This window comes from Lupinus angustifolius, chromosome LG16 (genome assembly GCF_001865875.1).
Source record: "Lupinus angustifolius cultivar Tanjil chromosome LG16, LupAngTanjil_v1.0, whole genome shotgun sequence".
In the NCBI taxonomy this organism is placed as follows: domain Eukaryota; kingdom Viridiplantae; phylum Streptophyta; class Magnoliopsida; order Fabales; family Fabaceae; genus Lupinus; species Lupinus angustifolius.
In genome coordinates this window covers 20,404,301-20,422,800 of record NC_032024.1, presented here as the reverse complement: position 1 = coordinate 20,422,800, position 18,500 = coordinate 20,404,301, and the positions used below count along the sequence as shown (strand labels likewise).

The 18,500-nt window shown below is 29.8% G+C and overlaps 1 protein-coding gene, 1 long non-coding RNA gene and 1 pseudogene across 2 annotated transcripts in view; 1 reads left to right on the top strand and 2 right to left on the bottom strand.

Annotated features, from left to right (window-relative positions):
* Window positions 1,989-4,090, bottom strand: LOC109329123 (uncharacterized protein At4g00950-like). The gene is made up of 3 exons (XM_019562793.1): window positions 3,742-4,090; window positions 2,933-3,141; window positions 1,989-2,209 (listed from the first exon to the last, which is right to left on the bottom strand). Exons 1-3 carry the CDS (start codon window positions 4,085-4,087, stop codon window positions 2,123-2,125), a joined length of 642 nt encoding a protein of 213 aa, XP_019418338.1. The 5' UTR covers window positions 4,088-4,090; the 3' UTR covers window positions 1,989-2,122.
* On the bottom strand, window positions 9,115-13,251 carry LOC109330296 (annotated as a pseudogene).
* The window catches only part of LOC109330297, a 13,110-nt gene continuing 7,901 nt past the window's right edge, over window positions 13,292-18,500 (top strand). Inside the window, exon 1 of the long non-coding RNA XR_002105654.1 lies at window positions 13,292-13,378. This is a non-coding gene — a long non-coding RNA (uncharacterized LOC109330297). The remainder of the gene's footprint in view (window positions 13,379-18,500) is intronic.

The following is an 18,500-nucleotide window of genomic DNA, read 5'->3' as shown; positions in this document are numbered from 1 at the left end:
AACCTCCACAAGCTACTTTAAGCGATGTGAGTCGTGCTTTTCGCATTTTTTAATACTGTTTTCCAATCCACGTTGTTGCATAAATGCTTAATGTTGCATCTCATTGCTGATAGTGTTCTTCAAATAAACTTCTGTTTGGTGGTTTTACATCTTCTGTTTTTCCATTATTATAAGAGACATTACCCATTTCTTTCTTTCTTTCTTTCTGAATAAGTTTTGACCAACGCCTTTAGGGGAAGTTACACTGACTACCTCCGAAGTTTAGCTTAATTACAATTAGTACCCGTCTTGTTTCAAAAACTATACAAAGATCTTCCAGATTTAGTTACCATCATACTTACCTAGAAAGAAGGTAAGTGTAGCTTTTGAAACACAAATTGCTAAGTGTTATTAAGCCGAATCTCAAAAGAAGCCCATGTACTTACCCCAATCATTTATGAAAGGTTGTTCACATTGTACACAGGACTATCGTAAAATACCTCAACCCCCGCCTTTCACACTTCCAGTTTCATTCACTTTCACTTTTTAAATGTTCTTGTTAATTTCTATCCACCATGAATTGCTCATTTTAAATGATTACAAATGCAATATTAAGGGTTACCCATCAAACCCAAGATTTACGGTTCGCCGATATTGGTTTCTTGTGTCATTGCAGGTTGTCTCAGGTATGACTGGTAAAAAGTGAAGATAATTTTTACTTGTGATACATGGACAAGTTTTCAAAGTTCCATGTTTGAACTTATTTTTGTTCATAGTGTAAGAGAAATAAGAGTACTAGAAATTGGATTTTTCAGTTTTGCCTCTATGAGTTCTGAAAGTGTTTCTGTGGGATTAGTCAATGTTAGGGAGTGTTGTTTATGCCCCTGAATCTTATGTCATATTCAAGTTGACATTTAATAATGAGAATCTGGTGCCATTTGATGAAACTTTAAGTGATCATTATAACCAAATATTGTGAACTCGAGCTGACGTCAAACTGGAAGAGGACTCGTATTAGGTTTAAACGGTTGAAATGTCTGGTCTGATTGGGTGATTCATACATAATTAATAAATTTTTATTTATAAATATATACTTATATAAATGTAAAATTTTATATAGTTAATAATCATGTATGATTACAGTGAAGTAACATTTCTTCATCTTTTTTGGATCAGAGTAAAACACGTTTCATTTTTTTTACTTCTTGAGTTAATACGGTTTAACTGAGTTTAACACAGTCAGAACGTAATTTCCCTAGTTCAAAACGGTCCAACCATCGAAGATAACTGGTTGTTACCATTAAGTATTTTTTTTTTATTTTGTTCATTTTAAGTATGGTTTAGGGTGTTTCTCTTACCCACTTTTCTTATTTTGGGTTTTTTTGCTTAAAATGGATAAGGAAAACATAAATGTAAAGTTTATCTTCAAAAACTGCAAATTTTGATTTTAATCTCTTACATACATGATTTACCTATATAAACTTTACAATTGTGGATTGTCCTTAGGGCAATGTTATGTGAAACCTATTTTAAAATTTAATTTTATAAGAAAATGAAAATTTGGATAACATTGTAAATTACTTAGAGAATGGACTATTTATGAAGAGAAAAATGCACATATATACTCTCTAATGAATTATGAATTCAATACATCCTATTTAGCAGAAAGACGAATATAGTCTAACAAATTATATCTTCTATCAAGACATTCATTGGAGAAGCAGAAGTCCTTTTGAAGAAAGCTCTTTAGAAATAGATCGAACTAGTTTTACTTCAGGAACAAGTCGAAAAAAATTGATTAATTTTATTGAGTAAATAAGGACATGTACCAAAATATTCCTTTCTAAGGAGACCACATTAACATCGACATATTTCAATTATATACCTACTTCCAAATTGATACTAATAATTGATGATGTTGAAAATCATGTACCATTTGTCTCATTAAAGTTTAAGTATGAAAGAATCCAAAGTTCTTGAATAATGCAAAAGCAGAAGAAACAAGTTTTGACTACACCATTTATAATTAAGTTGTCAATTCATATTCATAGTCAATAAAGGAAAATATAATGCATATGCAGTGAATAGCTTTACAGATAATTGATTTTGACTAGACAATAGTTCCCCTAAAGAAAAAAAAATCTTATAGCTTAAAGTCACTACCAACTTTCTTCAATTTTTTACTCCTCCATGATGGAACCACTTGCTTCAAACCTTCGCAGATTGTTGCCTACAATAAATTAAAATCTCAACAATTAAAAAGTAAGTCATTAGATAAAAGACATATAAGTGGATGAACTCGTACAAGTAATGGTGGAAATAGGTTAGATCGTCTATCTGGGGTTTATTACTTGACCTATAGTAAGCTAAATTAGGCCAGACTTTTTTTCGTAAACATGTCAGACTCAGACTTTTTGAAAAGCCTATTTACTACATGTTAGACTGTAGGTCATCTAAAAGACCTATTAAACCTAAAGGTCAGCCTATTTAGTTATATTATGTAATATGTTCATATTATACAATTTTAATATAAGTAATATTATTATACATATGTAATATTAGTATAAAAATATAATTTAATTGTTAGAGTTAGAAAAGTCTAATTAAAAGTATAAATATTAACTTATTTGCATGTAGACATTATGACATATTTCAAAATTATACAGTATAACAAGCTTTTAAATAAGTTAGCAGGTCAGACCAGACTTTTAAACAGGTCATGCCTAGACTTTGATATTTTTTAAACACATTAACAGGTCAGATTCAGACTCCTACATGCTATATAGGTTGGGTCTGCCTGACATATTTCCACCCTTACGCTTAAGCCGAATATCTTAAAGTTTTGCGTCAACATGTGATATCAAGCCCGTTTATATATTTCTTTCACTTAGCTTATGAAAATTCTATACATTATTAAACATAATATACTCTTAATCTTAAATGTTAATCTTACCCATAGGTGAGACTTGTCATGAGACATAGTGAAAAAGCTCTTAGAATGTTTCATCTTTGGCATGTTCACCTTCTTGTTACTACTCTCCTTATCAAAACTAATATCTCTTTTCATCTTCAAAACCCTTTTTCTAGAACAACCAAACCACCACCCTTTATGCTTAATCCCTTCTCCACCTTTAGTTAGAATCATAGAACCAAGTACCCCTTCTGTTAAGAATTATAGGGCAATATCAATATTTAAATATCAAAAATAGGAAGATATTCACAAAAAAGAAAGGATAGACCTATTTATAAATCAATTGTGTGAAAAAATGGAATCTAACACAATGAAAAGGAGAAAAAAAAAATCTAAAATGTTACTAACTTGATGTTATAAAAATTAAACAAGTCTTGAAAAATTAAAAAATGCCACTAACATTCTTTCTCAAGTAAACTTAATTATGACATTTTAAAATTTTCAACTTGAAGTCACACATTATGAGAGGAATAATTAAATAATTTATAAGTAGAAAACATTCATATAACTATCCCCTTAAGATTTTAGTTTTAAATATAGTATTTCACTTGTGATTTTCTATTCTTCTCATGCCCCAATAATAATGGAATCAATCGGTGGTTGAAGGCTCCCGACCGCGGTCGGGTCCAACCCATTATAATATGGGTAATATTTTTAAACTTACAAATGTTATTATTATTTTCTCTCCTAGATTAAGTCAATAATTAAAATAAGGAAACTATTAAAAAAAAATAGATAACATTATCATATACTAAGAGATATTTTCAACATATTGTAACACATGCATGCACCTTCATTGATGATTCTAAAAGATGGAGGAGAGTGAAATCTGTTGGTGATTCTACTACTGTCTTCAACATAAGGACCCTCCAAAACTGTGGTAGGTGAAGGAAGTAACAACCTTGGAGGAAGTTCCAAACACTTAGGAATGTTGTTGGAAAATGTGATAAGAGAATTATTATTGCATGGTCTTGGTTTTCCAGGTTCTTGTTCCCAATCAAATGGAACTGAAACTGAAGCATGAAATGGTGGAGTTTTCATCCCTGATTTCTCTGGTGATTTCATTGGTGGAATTGAGAATAAGGGTAGCTTTGGTATTTTGCTATGTTCTTCATCTACTTCTACTTTAGAACCCATCAAAAACACACACATTCTAAGTTCTTAAGGTGCTTTAATAAGAGGAAAAATAATTATGCGTATGATATTTATATACTGTCATTGTGTCGTTTGTTGCATCGTTTATCATTGATGTTTTATCATTATCGATTCTTTGAAAAAGTAATATAAACAAATGATGAATAATGTAGTGATGATATGTAAATTTTTACACTGACAATATATAGATATTACGAGTTATGATAATGTGAATGAAGCTCCTCTTCAAAGAAAAAGCTCCAAAAAGTAAATATTATCACCTTTAGGGCATGACTTTTTTCATCTTATTATTACAAATACAATACCCGTGTTTGACGCGTGTGATAACATGTACAACGTTATTATGGTTGAATTCTCTTGTATTTGTACATCATATTTTGAATATAATATTTCATGGTGCCTATATTTATTTATTTTTTAATTATTTTCCTATTTATATATCTCAAATATACAACACAAATTGGAGAAGAGAATCTATATATTATGTGTTTTAATTATTTTCATACATTGTTACCGTATCATTGACTTTCCAAAAAAGTAATACAAATGATTAATAGATAATATATTGATTGTATATAAATCTATATATATTGATAATGTATAGATAGATATTAGTATATTATAATCTAAAAATTAATATTATGTTGGAAAACTATTTCTATTATATTATGAATATTGTCGGTTTGAATAAAATGTTAGTAACACATTTTATATAGATGAATCTATTGAGATATCCTAATTTTGTTGTCTCAAATTATACCTAAAACTATGTTTTACACTACTAATGAGTATTGGTTTAAGTGGAACATATTTGATTTCTCTTAAGCAAAGTTTCGGGTTTAAGTCTTGTGGATGAATGAAATACCTACTTGAAAAGTTAACCTCACATACTTGTGGATATTCCCGGTCTGGACAGAATCACCTTTGGTGCGAGGATACATAAGGGAACAAAAAAACTATATCTTACATTAATAAAAATATAATATATTAATTAAAAAATTAAATATTTTTTCTATTTTTGCTTTATTATCATTTATACGAGACATGATTTTAGACATATTATGAGATGAAAAAATATTTTTCATACATAGAAGCAAATGCAAGCCAATGTTAGCTTGTGTTCATATGACTTCATCACGATTAGTAAACATCTCCTTTAATTTATTGGAGATAATTATTCATTTTATTTTTTATGAACTATTGCACATGACTATTTAACAAGCATTTATCTCGTGTCATTTTCATGAGTTGATTTTCATCATTTCAATAGTAAGAAAAAGTAACTGGTCAATATAAACCAAACCACAAACGTTTTTTCCATTATAAATGGTGACAAAATCATACACATTATAATAATAATAATATACAAAGGATATAATTTTCAAAGAATCAATTATGAATATCAATTTTCATATTGCAACCATAATATTCTGTCAAAATCAGTTTGTTTTTTTTCTTTCTTTTTCATACAACTACTAGGCTCCACCACTATACCCTAGTAATGTTATTTTCTAACTAAATGGTAACATTTTAATTGTGATTTAGTTTTTGGATGAGGTTTTAGATGCATGTATAAATAAAACATGAAAAGTGAGAGATAAAAACAATTTACTTTATTCTAAAAGAAGTTGTCAATTTACTTTATTGGAAGATAAATCATAAAAGAGTGAGGATCCTCTCTCTCTATTAATGAATAAATTAGTGATTATTTTTCTTCACATTTTCAATAGTAAAAATATAATTTCATGATAAATAAAAAGATAAAATGTCAAAATATATTATTTTTTGTTTGTTATTATGTGGTATTTGTCTCTCTAATAATGGAGATGATTTTTCCTCCGTCATAAAAAAAACTTGGTCAAACACACAATAAGATGTACCATGCATTCCTTCTCACTATCCAACCTCAAAAGCTTTGTGAGAACATAATAAATATTATTTAACCATTTTTTTTATAATACTACATTTACATTTACACCTAAATCTTAATTATTTAGTAGCACTATTCACTCTTTCTTAATTGGAAATAGGAAGCTTTTTTTTATAAATGATATACTACTATAAGCATTAAAAGATAAGAAAAAGAGATGAACAAATTTTAGTTAATAAAGTCGTGGTTATAAATTGTATTGATTCTACCAACAAAATATTGGTCTAGTGGTGTAAGATCCTGTTAAATTTTTAGGACGACCAAAAAGTTAAAAGTTTGATTCATTTGAGTAACATTTGATGAGAGGGACAACTACGAACCATAAAATAAATTAATTCTTTACTCAAAAGGCGAGAAAATAACAAAAAAAAATTGTATAGTGTAGAGTGAAAAAATAGCTACATGCCCACATCCTTCAAAGACCCTTATGGCTCAACTATGAAAATGTGAATGAAGTCAACAATATTAGGTTACCTAATAAGAGAATCACACTCAGAACAACTTGCATTCTTGTACCACAAATGCTAAAGACAAAAAAACAGAAAAAAGAAAGCATTTTAGTCTCTATCAAACTTAAATAAAAACAATTAAGTTTTGGTTTGGATAAAAAAATATATGTACCGACAATGTAAATTTTTATATAATGTCAGTACATCATTTACTATTTATTTTTTATTATCACTGATTCTTCAAAAAATAATACAAATAAATGATGAATAATATACTGATTATATATAAATTTTTACACCGATAATACATACATATTATCCTCTCTGGTTCATGGAATTGCTGGAAGATGTAAGCATCTTTTCTCTCTTTTGAAAACTGCATATAAATGAATGTAAGATTATGTGTGCTTGAAATAATTTTATACTCATCAATATATGCTACATTTTTGTTACCAACAAGAAATAGCCACCTCATTAAAAATTAAATTAAAAATAAGTTATTACAATATTTAACAAAGTGATTATTTTTTATTGGTGAAAAAGTTAATAACATAGAAAAATGGGTAAATAAGATTTCTATTGGCATATAAAAGGTTGCATGCACCCATATTTCAATCAAGCATATATCATAGTTCATTTTAATATATATAAAAAATAGATTAACAATATAGAGAAAAAGATGTATGCACTAACAGTGTAAGAGTTTTTTACATCATTAGTGCATTATCTGCTATTCATTTTCAATTACGATTGACTATTAAACAAAAGTAATACAAATGAATGATAAGATACACTGATCATGTATAAATATTTATATTATAAGTGTATAGATATTACATTTAACGATATATATTATGTTGATCGTTGGATATATTTCAATAATTGTGAGCTTTTACATTAAAATGGGTAAAATCTCATAATACCTAGAGGAAGAGTTTTATAATTCTTTTAATAAAAATCATGTTATTTGGAAGTGGGTAATTAGGTGGAAGGCTAAACCACAATTTTTAGTTTAAGACAACAAAAAATAGCTAACCACTTATTGAACATGACTGGGTTTGACAGCTCCAGTTCTATTAACATTGTCCTTTTTTAGTTTTCTACACGTATCCTCGCGCCGGAGACAATCCTGTCTGAGCTAAAAATATTCACAGGTATGTAGGGCTAACTTTTTCATTAGACATTTTTCCATCCACAAGATTCGAACGTTGTCCTTTTGATTATTAGTAACATTTTTTATAGTATTATAACTATTATTTGCTAAGTTTCTATATTACACAATAACTAATACAAGTATTGGTGTTAAGAATCATACACATAGCTCATAATAATACCTATAATCCAAACAAAGGTGAAAGCCAAAGGGTGAGGGCAGAAATCTAACCCTACAAGAGTATTTGGTTTTCAATAATGGGATGTTACAGTTTTACTTTAAAACCAATTGAGAATTAGCTAGTAATAATCTAATAATTATTCAAATCATTCTCGAATAACAAGGAAAATGATGTAAGACTGCTTTTTAATATGTCTTCTCCACAAGTCTAATAGACAATGTGAATGGTTATCTTTGATCAATGATTAAAAGACATCTTTTGGCTCATGAAAATCGAAAAGAAGTTTGATTTTGATTACAATATCATATTAATGTTATATCTCAAAGCCAGTTAGCAAGAGAGAGTAGCCCAATAAATATTTAAATATGTAAGAGTGGAGCATGTAATGTGGCAATGACACTTACTTCTTAGTAATATTTTATGAAAAAACTTGTATGAAGACGAAACCATATAGAAACAACCAGCAAATCTTGATAATACATTAATATTTTAATTTTAATTAAATTTAATCTTAAATGATAGCATCAAAAACCATAAAATGTATTTGTCTTCAAATGTGACGTGTTAAATGCCTCTACATACAAGTATTTCTCATGTGAAAACTATGATAACAATAAATGTAAGTTTCACTACCATACATGAATATTTCTGATTAAAAATTAGTTATTGTAGTATTCAAATACGATCTAATAGTCCATATTTCTCACAATATCAAATTTTCTATCAAAGTTTGGCTGTTTATCAAATAGCCCATACCTCACTTTCTTTCAAAAGCAATTTCTCTTATAAACTTAGGTATGATCCTAAGAACCTTACAAAGGAGAATGCTACAAATTAAATATCAAGATTATGATGATAATATTCACAAAAATAAGCATTTTATTTTCTCTTTACCCAAAACTTACATCTATATCAATAAAAAAAATGAAATTTATGTGAGAAACCTAACACATTCACTAAATAGTACATTCACTGAACAAAGCCATGTTTACATTAGATTATTACATGGGCTCACACTTGTACTATAGTATTAAAGACTAGTTAGAAGAAAACAAAATTGTGGTCCATTTTCAAAAATAGTACAATTAAGATTGAAATTATGAAGCTAGATTAAGAAAATTAAGATTGTGGGAATAATGGACCAAGTCAAAGGTCGGAAGAAATAAGACCACATCTGTTATCTCACAAAAGTGTATCACTCCATATATTACTTTTGATTGGTTAAAAAAATATATTTAAGTTAAAAAGTTAATAATAAAATATTCGTGTTTAGTTTTCAGATGCTAATGGGAAAACAAAAAAACAAAAAAACAAATATTATTTCCTAGAGTGTTTTATATTTATATTATTAGTAATCCACTTAAACATATTCACTACTTTGAAGTTCTTCATGTTCTACATAAATCATGCAACTCAAAAAAAAAGTTAAGTTGTCACAGAGTAAGAGATTTGCTTTGGATTCATCATTATTCTGTGAAATCCGTGCTCAGCAAAGTCTCTTCGATCTCGGATGAAGTAGCGTAATCCTTCGATTTTATCTTCTTCACATCTTCCTTCGCAATAATGAAAATCCTCTTCACCATAGTACAGAATTCGCTGCGATATATACAAGGACGAAGAAGAAGAAGGATTAAACTTAAATGTAATGAAAAAATTAAAACTTATTCGATGCGTCGTTAAAAATTGTTATACTCACGGCCATTGATCATCGCCAACTTGCATCCGGTCATTTTCATTGTCGGTATAAGTTATCACCCATTTTTGTGAAAGAAGCTCTCCCTTAATGTCGAATAATTTCTCAAGCTCGTCTACTAGATCGTCATAGCCATTCAATATACTCAAATCAACAGCACGACCGACAGTGACACCTTGCATTTGCACCTTCGCAAACAATAAAGACTAAATCACTCTTTTTTTAGTTTTACATTAAACTTTCCAAGAAAATATGGAAGGAATCTTTAGGATATTGCACTAGAACCACACATGTGTGTTTACGTACCTTAGTACGAGTCCTTAAGGACGGTGCAGAGGCCTTCTTGTTCTGCTTCTCATTTAGTGCCGTGCCGGAAATAATTTGCTTCTGCTCCTTATTGAGATTCTGACCATTTTCAGTTTCACATGGAGCAATAGGAAAAGATTCTTCAGGACCACTAGGAATGACAGCTATTGATCCAAGCTCCTTCTCTTGAGGTGCAACATTAGTAGAGTTACTACTCAAATTCACACCAAATACCCAAATATCGGCGTGCTTCTCGATCTTTTTACCGTTTTCATTTTGATCATGTATCAAGCCATCGTTAGATCTAGATGAAGCCGGAGGGCTACTCGCGTTAGATGATCTAGTCACCGCAACAGATTTATTGTTTTGAGGGTTGGGAAAATAGTTTGAGGAGACATTCAAATGAAGAGATGAAGGTCTTATTCCTTCCATACGGACTCTAGAGGTGCTGGAGTTGGTATTTATTGAATTGCCGTTAATTTCTTTCTGCCTCAAAGACCATGCGGCGTGGTTTTCATTGCTTTGAACTTCGCCGACACCACCTAATTGTGTAGGCTCATGCGACAAGGATGATCCTTGATACCAGAAAGTTGAAGCAGGAGAGTTAAGAGTAACTTCTACATCCATCCATGACATAATTTTAGTCAATGCCGAGATAATAAATAACTTAATTAGAAAACTTTGATTAAAAAAAAGTCTCCTACCGGAAGATTGAACATCAACAGGCCTAGATCTTTTGCTCTTTACCACCGGCTGAGTGACAGTTACAGTTGAAGTTACAAACGGTTCTAACTCCCAAGAAGAAACCCTCTCCGGCCTAGGAACCGTTGCCGGTTCGTCCCATTGAACCTAAGTTGAAAAAAGATTATAAAAGCTCAGATCCAGGGAATACAACGAACAAAATAAGAATTTAGACGCAAAAATGTATGACTAAAGTTCAACCTTCAATGAACGCCACTGAGAATTTGACCATCCTTCACATACATCCCCAACGCCGACAATAGTACCGGAAAACCTGACCAAATAATTACATCAATAAACCAAGAAATGACCAACTAAGTTAAGGCTACATTCAGTGGTTAGTTATAGTAACTGTTTACAAGGGATACCTTCTCTCAGGAGAGTCCTCGACCTCAAACCTCATCTTGAATCGCATGCCGACTGAAAACTTATTGTTAACTGCTTCGAGGTATTTGTTCAGACCAATAATAAATTGGCTAGTCCTGAATGTATCAAGAGACATTTAAGTAACCGTAGCACAAATAATACATCTACCATACAATTCGAAGACATTCACAAACCTTGGTTTGTAATAAACCACAAACATCGTTCGAGTCATAACAGCATGGGAAGCAGTGGCAAGCACTCCAAGATGCATGCTTTGGCTTGATATCACAGATGAAGGCATCAGACTCTGATGCCGAGCGAGGCGCCGGACACCAACTCTCAGTTCACCGTTCTCTCCCCTGCAGGAAGGAAATCAAGACCAAAGTTCTGACAACTAAAACAATATGAACAACGTTTGATAGCGGAAAATTGTTCCTTATAACAAGATTTTGTTTCGGTTAAAGATTACTATAAAAATACCTTAAGAACACAAAAGCATCTCCAGCAACCAATCTTTTGGATGTGACAAATGTACTCCATCCGGTTGTGAGCAAATGCCTTCTTGGTTGACCTAATCATGTTATAAAAAGAGAGAAGCAAAATGCCCTAAGTCGCAATAGAGCAGATTTAGATTTCGAAGAATATATTCCCTAAGTTGCATTACAAATGCTATGCTAAATCATTAGATTAATTTAGTGGAAATTTTGAATATGTAGCCGAAAATAGTTCTTAAGACCGAAAATGATCTGTAAAAAAAACACAGACCGATTTGGGCCTCTACTCTAAATCTTAACAAGACTTTCAATATTAAAATACAAGATACAAAATTACCTCGGAAAATATGTTTAAACTTCCACTCAAACCCATGAAGATCCTTGGCTGCTAACTCTTGAGTTGGGGTTTGTTGTGACATGTCCTACGATATATACATACAAAGCATTAAAATGATAAAATTTGATACTCCGTTAAATATATAGATTCATCTATGGAGGTAAATAAATACCAATTGAGGTAAGCACTCGGTAGCATGTCTACGCAGAACTGAAAATCCTCCATGTGTGCTAGTATCAGATGCAGTTAATATCTTGCTAAAAGAGTGAAAGGTCTGTTTTTGAGTTTCGGGTGGACATGGATCGGGACTTGTAGGCTCATTTTGCTGAATAAACCATGAAATCGAAACCCTTACATAATTATATAAGAGAGAAAAATAATCAACTTTTTTCAGCCCCTTTTCGCAATTACTCATCATTCAATAGCTGAGGGAACCGAATCAAATAAATCGTAATAACAGAAATTGGATCTCATTCTTTCAGTAATTATAAGGATAGACAAGACATAAGCAGAAACAAATATTCTCACATCTGATTCTGGAAGCAAAGTAATACGAGCATAAACTTCATCGGTTTCTTGTTCAGCCTACAAATTAACAAAACCATATGAAAATAAATACAAACACACATAACAGTAACATCATAGTCACAATCATAATATTAATGAACAAAAACAAATCAAAAACACAAGTACCAACAACTGAATGTGCATAACACGGCATAGAATCTTCGATGGAAGATTGAAATGAGGAATTTGCTGGTTCAATTCTTGATTAGTTGATGCTTGCAACTGCCACACACAAAAAATGGGGGAAAAAACACCATAGAAGACCAAAAGTTTCAAAACAAGTACAACAAAGTAAAGTGGCAAATTTGAAAGAAACTAAGAACCCAATATGGTAAATAATTGAAAAGAAACATACTTGTTCTATGTGACCTTGTGGAAAGTAATAAACTCTCTCTTCAACATGAGGAATATCCACCAAAGGCCCTGCACATAACTTCCATTGTTCTCTATATAGATCATCTCCAAAACCTAATCAAACACAAATAAGTACAAAAAAGAATCAAAATTTCAACTTTATCAGAAAAAAATATGAATAAATTAAGCATAATACTCTGCTTGGTTTCTCAGAAAGTTCTCCTTTGACCACTACCCCATTTAAGAGAATACAACTACAATTACTCTAAGCTCAAATTTAAACCCAAACAAAGTGATGCAGAGTCATATTCTTCAAAAAAACATAAACCTCGTACACTGCTAAAACATAAAGACATTTCCTTTTTTTGATTGTTGAACTTTCTGAGTAACCAAACAAAGAACTTCATATAAAAATAGCAACACCCTTTTAAGCTAAGAACCTGTTTCAGCTTGAGTATTACCCATATGTGCCATTCAAACACCAATCCAAGAAGTTGAAGAAACACAAAAACCCCTTTGAAATTGAAATACCCTTTGTTGTTTTTTGTGTGTTTCTTCTTCTTCTTCTTCTGTCTCCTAATTCAGAACAAAAACGTGGCTACTTGATACTATTACTATTACTATTACTAGTTGTTGATTTCTCTCCAAAAACAAAAACACTTTGTTTTGAATTTGATGATGCTTTTTGGTGTTGTCGCTATCGTTTATTGTTTCTGCTGAAGTTGCTTTTAATCTTCACAACAACAATAATAATAATAATAATAATAATGTTGAGTTCTTCTTCTTCATCTTTCTCTCTCTCTTATTGTTATGTTTCTTTCTCTTTCTTCTGCTTCTCTTGTTTATAGAAACATCTTACTATAATGTTATTTATTCTTCATACACTCGTTGCCCACGATTTTGGTAAGACCAAACTTTTTTATCTTTTACCATTTCATGTAGAGGGTGAAATGATAATATATAAAACTCGGATATATACTTGTTGTCTCATAAAGTTGTTGTTACTGCGTGTATTATCAACGATCGATAAAATAATTAATTATTAATTTTTCAACTTAAATATATGTTTTTAACCAATAACAAATTAATGATATATACAATTGCATAACTTATGAGATAACAAATGTAGAAAAGATAATATAACACTTTACCACGATCCACCTCATTATCATTTTTGATTGCATGCTCTCTATTACCTTACAAATATTCTTGATTTTTGTTGAAGAGAACTTTTAAGTTTTACATAAATAAGAATTTTCGAAAATCATTATTTTAATATATCGAGGTTACTTTTACCTTCTCCCTTTTCATCACATGTTAACATTCTAAGATTAACATTAATCAAGAATCAAAATTTAAAGTTATAAATATTGATTGAAAATTAATCAAATGGGTAAGTAGTTTGATACATTTCTTCATAACTTATTTTCAATATTAAGATTGAGAAAAGTGTGATATGAAAAATAAAAAATTAAGAATGCACTATTTTCAAAAAAAAGAAAAAAAAATTGCACTAGCAATGTATAAATTTTATATATTATTATTGTATTATTCATCTTTCATGTTTAATCATCATTGACTTTTAATAGAGTAATACAAATAAATAATAGATTATATACAAATTGTATTTTATACTGATAATACATAAGTTAAAAAAACTAATATTAGGTAAGTATTGGTTTTGGGAAAGGTTTTGAAAGAAAATAAGAGCATAGATAATTTTTTGGTTTACCACAAATATTTTCGTAAGGGAAGTAATCATATCTGAGCCATGAACATCCACAAATATGTGGTACTAATTCTTCTAGCAGACATTTTTCCATCCTCAAGACTCGAATCCAAAACCTTACTCAAACATGTACCATTTAAATCAACATTTATAATTGCATAGTTAAATTTGATGTTGGGTATTACGAGAACCAACAATATACATTTGATGTAATGATGAGAAAGAATATAAACCGTCTAATAACGGATGTGGACAATTATAACCATCACATCAATTGTGTTATACTTACGAGAAACATGACTCATCTATTCTGTTATCTTTAACGCCGTTTGCTACACTTTCTGTGTCCTCTTCGTGACAGGCGAACTTTCTGACCCGAATAAACCCAATAACATCAATATCAACAATATTTCAACACTCATTCCATTTTTACCCTTTTTTATTACCATTTTTACCCTTTTTTATTACCATTTTTACGTTTTTGCCACTACCTTTTACTATCCCTCTTCTTTCTCCTCGGGAGCACATCTGTTGTCCAACAGTTTGTGTCACTCTATGTGTCATAGGTTCATGATTAGTCAGAAAAACACTTAATAATTAAATTTTAATTTAAATATATTTTTTCTGACCAATCACAAGCCCATGACACATGGAGTGACACAAACTATGGGATAGTAGATGTGTACCTTTCTTCTTTCTATATTCGTTCCATTTTTTTTACCAACAACGCGTTGGTCTAGTGGTGCAAGACTCTGTTGAATCTTAAAAATCGAGAGTTCGATTCTTGATAGCGACATTTGTTGGGATAGGCAGCCATGAAACCTGAAAGAGATTAGTTCCTTAAAAAAATGAAGGATACTGGAAAAACATTAATTCCATTTTTCTTATTTAAGAATAAATATGTATATAAACAATGCATAGATGTGTCTACACCAATTGATGCTTAATGCTTATGGGAGCACATCTACCGTTCTACAATTTGTGTCACTCCATATGCCATGAGCTTGTGATTAGTCAGAAAAATACTTAATAATTAAATTTTAACTTAAATATATTTTTTCTGACCAATCAAAAGTTCATGACACATAGAATGACACAAACTATGAGACAACAGATGTGTACATAATGTTTATGGCATTTATACGGGTCATATCTTATACCCTACAAAGTGTGCCACTTGATTTAATTGGTTAGAAAAACAACTAATTATTTAATTTTTAATTTAAATTTATTTTTTCAATCAATTATATTAAATGACACTCTTTATGAGATAAAATATGCGCTCTCATTTTTAAGAACATGAAAAGTGTGTTTCAAGGTTAAGGAAAGGGACAAAGGGTGTCCTTAGAGTAAAAAGAGAGAGAGAAAAAGGTGTGGGGATTTAGTAATATACAAATAGAAAAAGATGTAAGAACTAATAGTGTATGAATTATATATATTATCATTGCATCATTACTATTAATATTTAATTGTTATTGACTTTTCAAAAAAAGTAATAAAATGAATGATGGATGATTGAGTGCATGTGTATATATCTTTATACTGTCATGTATAGATTTTTACACTCATATAAAAATTGATTTGTTTAAATGATTTAATATATATACACTGATAAAAATAATACAAATCAACGATGGATGATGATATAATGATAGTGTAAAAACTTTACACTGACAATGTATAAATTTTAAACTCTTGTTTAAACCATAGAGAACTACTAGGAAAAAATATAAATGCATTCAAGAATTTTGTGTATTCAAGGACTTTGATACTATTTTCCCCCTTCTATTTTTCCCCTAAAATACAAGCATTTTTCTTTCAAAAATGATATATCTCTTACGAATTCATCTACACCACAAGAAAAGTAACATATATATCACATTACCGAGAGCTATTCAAGTGAGAATAATACTCAAATAAAAATTATGAGAACAATAAATATGAGCCTTACGACCAATCATGGATAGTTATGATTAAAAGTTAGTTATTGGTCACATAATAATCATATGCATGTATCTTTTAATCTTAACCATTCAATCAAGATCCAATAGTGTATATTAAGTGTTCTCATTTCTCACAATAGCGCATTGTTCTCACGTGAGTAGTTCCTCACAAGATAATATTTTATTTAGCACTCTAGAATTTATGCATTGACAATGTAAAAATTTATACACAATCAATGTATCATCCCCATTCATTTGAATTATTTTTCTTAAAAGTCAATGATAATTGAAAATGAATGGTGAATGATACACTAACAATATAAAAAAGTTTTAAACTATCAATATATACATCTTTTTCTCTTTATTTAAAGTGTAACGTTTATATTTATATTTGAATATAAAATCTATAAACTGTCGGTGAAAATATTTATACACATGTAACTCATCATTCATCATTCATTTGGATTACTTTTTTTTTAAAAGTCAACAATAATTAAATATCAATGATAGATAATGCAGTGATAATGTATAAATATAATATAATTTCACAATTTTATATTAACAATTTAACGTTTGTGTTTAACAATATAACATCATATTTATGAATTAACATGATATTACACTTATAGATTAACAATATAACATTATAATTATGATTAATATGTTATTACAGTTATGTTATTATTATACAATAAATATATATATATATATATATACCAATTTAGAAATTGTGCATTTGAATAGTTATCGATGAGGCTAAAAATATGGACTCACATCTGAACCATTAAGAGTATTACATGTGAGTGCATGTAGCTCTAAATACTCATTTAACAAAGAGGACCCATTCCAATAACTAATAATAATAAAGCTTATTAACCCTAAAAAGTCTTTTTTACATGACAAGAAGTCTAACCTAAGATAAACATGATTTTAAAAAAATAATATGAATTCAATATTCATGTTTAATTTTTTTTACATGGTTAATATATCAGTCATATATCTTACTTTTATTTAAAAATAAATGCTTCTTAAGAGAAGAATGGTAGATAATAATTAACAATATAAAATGTAACACTTATGGATACATCTCAAATTCTCAATTAATACTATACCTTCTTAAATGGGTCACGCCAAACATAATGCCCCTATTGGGTTAACTTATTTTCATCCTTAATCAAGTATATCTAAATTAGAAATAGAGTAGGTTATAAATTCTTATAGATTGTCTAAAAATATCTAAAGAGAGTTATTCAATTAATCTGGTCATGGTACACAAAAATGGTTAATGAATAATTGCACTACTTAGTTGTCTAATAATATAAATTTAACAGTGCTCATTGACACTATTATATATTTATTTTCTACTTTTAATAATGCTGAACTCATATGGTAAGCATGAGTTCAATTGGAAAAAAAGTGAGTTGTAAGATCTATCTAAGGACAAAGGTAAGTTACACCATTAAAGCGAAAAATAAAAAAAGTTACTTAATTTATTGAGAAATATAAACGATTATAAAATAAATTATGATATATATTGAAGGAGAATAAATGGGTTGTATGATGTAAGTTGTAACACCGCGAATTTTACGAGTTTGAATTATAAGATTTTACTAATATTTTCATTAATTATATATTCGAAAATGAATTTCTGGGAATTTTCGGTAAAGAATTAGACGAAACTCTAGTTGAGTTTTATTCTTAAAATTTTATTTCAGATTTTTTGTTAAATTTTGGTAATTTTTTGAGACAGTCGGTTCTGGACCACTGTCGGGGCCGAAATCCGCCCGGTACGGCTCAAAACGTGTCGTTTTGAGTTCCGTAATTCGGAATCGAATTCCAATCGCGCCGTTGGATTCATAATTTAATCTTGAGTCAATATAGACCCTGAATACACTCATACCTATTTTCTAAATATTTTTCACTCGGAATGCCGAAATCCGAAATTCTAATCGGATATTAGGATCGGACGATTAATAATACCCGATCGAATATTGGCCGATAATAATCGGGCATGTTTATTGCACGTGTCCACAAGGTGATCATTTTGCATTGGGAAGTGAGAGTTGACTTCCATAAAGCAAATTTCTCATCACTTTCTCAAATGTCTCATGATCTCATTAGCCACCCTATGAGATTTGTCATTATTGCCTAG